This window comes from Austrofundulus limnaeus, unplaced genomic scaffold (assembly GCF_001266775.1).
Source record: "Austrofundulus limnaeus strain Quisiro unplaced genomic scaffold, Austrofundulus_limnaeus-1.0 Scaffold443, whole genome shotgun sequence".
NCBI lineage: Eukaryota > Metazoa > Chordata > Actinopteri > Cyprinodontiformes > Rivulidae > Austrofundulus > Austrofundulus limnaeus.
In genome coordinates, this window is record NW_013952845.1 from 14,866 (window position 1) to 16,902 (window position 2,037).

General features: G+C 37.3%; 1 protein-coding gene across 1 annotated transcript in view; it reads left to right on the top strand.

Moving 5' to 3' along the window:
- Positions 1 to 398: 398 nt before the first annotated feature.
- pth2ra (parathyroid hormone 2 receptor a) overlaps positions 399 to 2,037 on the top strand; it is a gene marked incomplete in the record, with an annotated part of 54,996 nt that continues 53,357 nt past the window's right edge. The window contains 1 exon segment of the mRNA XM_014024865.1: positions 399 to 883. Within this exon segment, the coding sequence (XP_013880319.1) occupies positions 725 to 883 (159 nt within the window).

The following is a 2,037-nucleotide window of genomic DNA, read 5'->3' on the forward strand; positions in this document are numbered from 1 at the left end:
AGAAGCGTGTACAGAAAATGGATGGATGGATGGTGTTTAATAAAAATATATTTTTATTAAGTGTACTTGAAATATAATTTAAAATAACTGGTTTTTGAAATGTACTTTTTTTTACATTTTCAATACAATCCTTAAAAGTATTGATAATATAATGAAAATATATTTCTGTAAAATGCTGTCTATATAAAAATATACCTTTAGTATATATGTTTTTCGCCTGGGACCTGTTTTGAATTCTCTGAAATGTCCCTTTAAAGTGTGACATCATGAAACAAGTCTCAGCCTTTAAGCAGTTGGAAATAAGAGCAAAGTTTATAAAAGAAGCTGCTGCGCGTGAACTGAGCGCGTGCGTGCAGGAGGGGGAGGAGCAGGAGAGTCTCGTGCCACGCACAGACCCCACGGTGTGCAGCAGCTTCAGTCGGTCCGGACGCGGTGTCCTCTGTGGACGGAGGCAGCCTTCGTCAGGATGAGGAGGAGCCCGCTGCCGGCGGCTCGTGGAGGCGCCGCCGCGCGCCGCTCGGCCGCTGCCTCCGCTCCAAACACCTCCGCCGGCTCCTGCAACACGACCAGACCCGGTCCATGCTGTCTCCCTCTACACAGGCAGCGATGAACGCTACTGAATGAGAGCTTTCAGGGAGGAAGCGTCTGTTGGATTGTGTTTTTTTTTTCTTTGATGGCAACTTGACGCGAAACTTTACTGAAATTGTGAGGATTTGATCCAAGGATGCGCCGCAGAGGATTCATCCGAGCGCGCAACTTTATTACTTTTATCTTTGTTCCCGTGATTTTTGTGACTCCTTGCGGAATAAAATCAAACACACGAACTATGAACTTTCTTATGTGGATGTTAAACTTGTTACTTTGTTGTAACTGCGACGCACAGGTAAGAACAAAACAAAAATCCACTTTTTTTGTGTCATATTTTGAGCATCAGTCATCTTTGCTTATAGAAATAAACATAAATGACAAATGAAAGCTTTTAGTCAGTTATCTGATGCAGCGGGCATTTTTCTGTGTGGATTCATAATGCACAGCTAAAAGAGTCAACACCCAGGAATAAAGAATGAGTCATAGGTTGTCTAAAGCCATTTGTGGCGGCAGAGCCTTTCACTATCAATATCTGCAATCATTCAGCTCCAAGTGTCACAAAACACCTCATATTGTCTATTTTTTATACCTGCATCAGGTGCAAGAAATTCTGTTTTCTAGGTTAAATTGATGGCAGAACCCTGAGTACCTGGTTTATTCTGAGTGCTGGCAGCCATGAGCTCAATAGAAAACCAAATAGACCCCTGAGGAATGATATAAGCTTCAGCTGATGAAACGATGACACCTGAATGGCTGGATTGTATGTTACAATAATGTGAATCCTGTGAGGTTTTATTAATGACTCATATGACATAGAACAGTAAAAATGTTTGACAACAGCTGTATAAACATTATTGTTTCATGCCACATTATTTTCATCCTAAGCAAATATTTACATGTGTATTGCCTTTTTTTTGCAGAATATTTGAACAAAATGAAAAATATGCAACAATAAAAAAAGGAGTGCCTCTCTATGGGGTGCCGTTTGTAAAGTTACACAAACATTACCACCAATATTTTTGTTTTATTTAGCCTTTTAAAAGATGAAAAGAACAGATTTATTTTTCATAGTCAGTTTTTCACCATACGATTCATACATTTATAAATGTCAGTTTATAAACTAAATATTTTACTTACAAATTAAATATTTAACTTGTGACTTAAATATTTAGCTAGCTACCTAAATATTTAGGTTGCAACTTAAATATTTAGCTAGCCACCTAAATATTTAACGTAAATATTTAGCCCCTAACCCTAAATATTTAAGTTGCATCCTAAATATTTAGGTAGCTAGCTAAATATTTAAGTTAGATATTTAGGTGGCTAGCTAGATGTTTAACTTGCTAGATAAATATCTAAGTTGCAACCTAAATATTTAAGTTTCAAGCTAAATATTTAGCTCAAAACTAAATATTTAAGTCACAACTTAAATATTTAGCTTGTTAACTA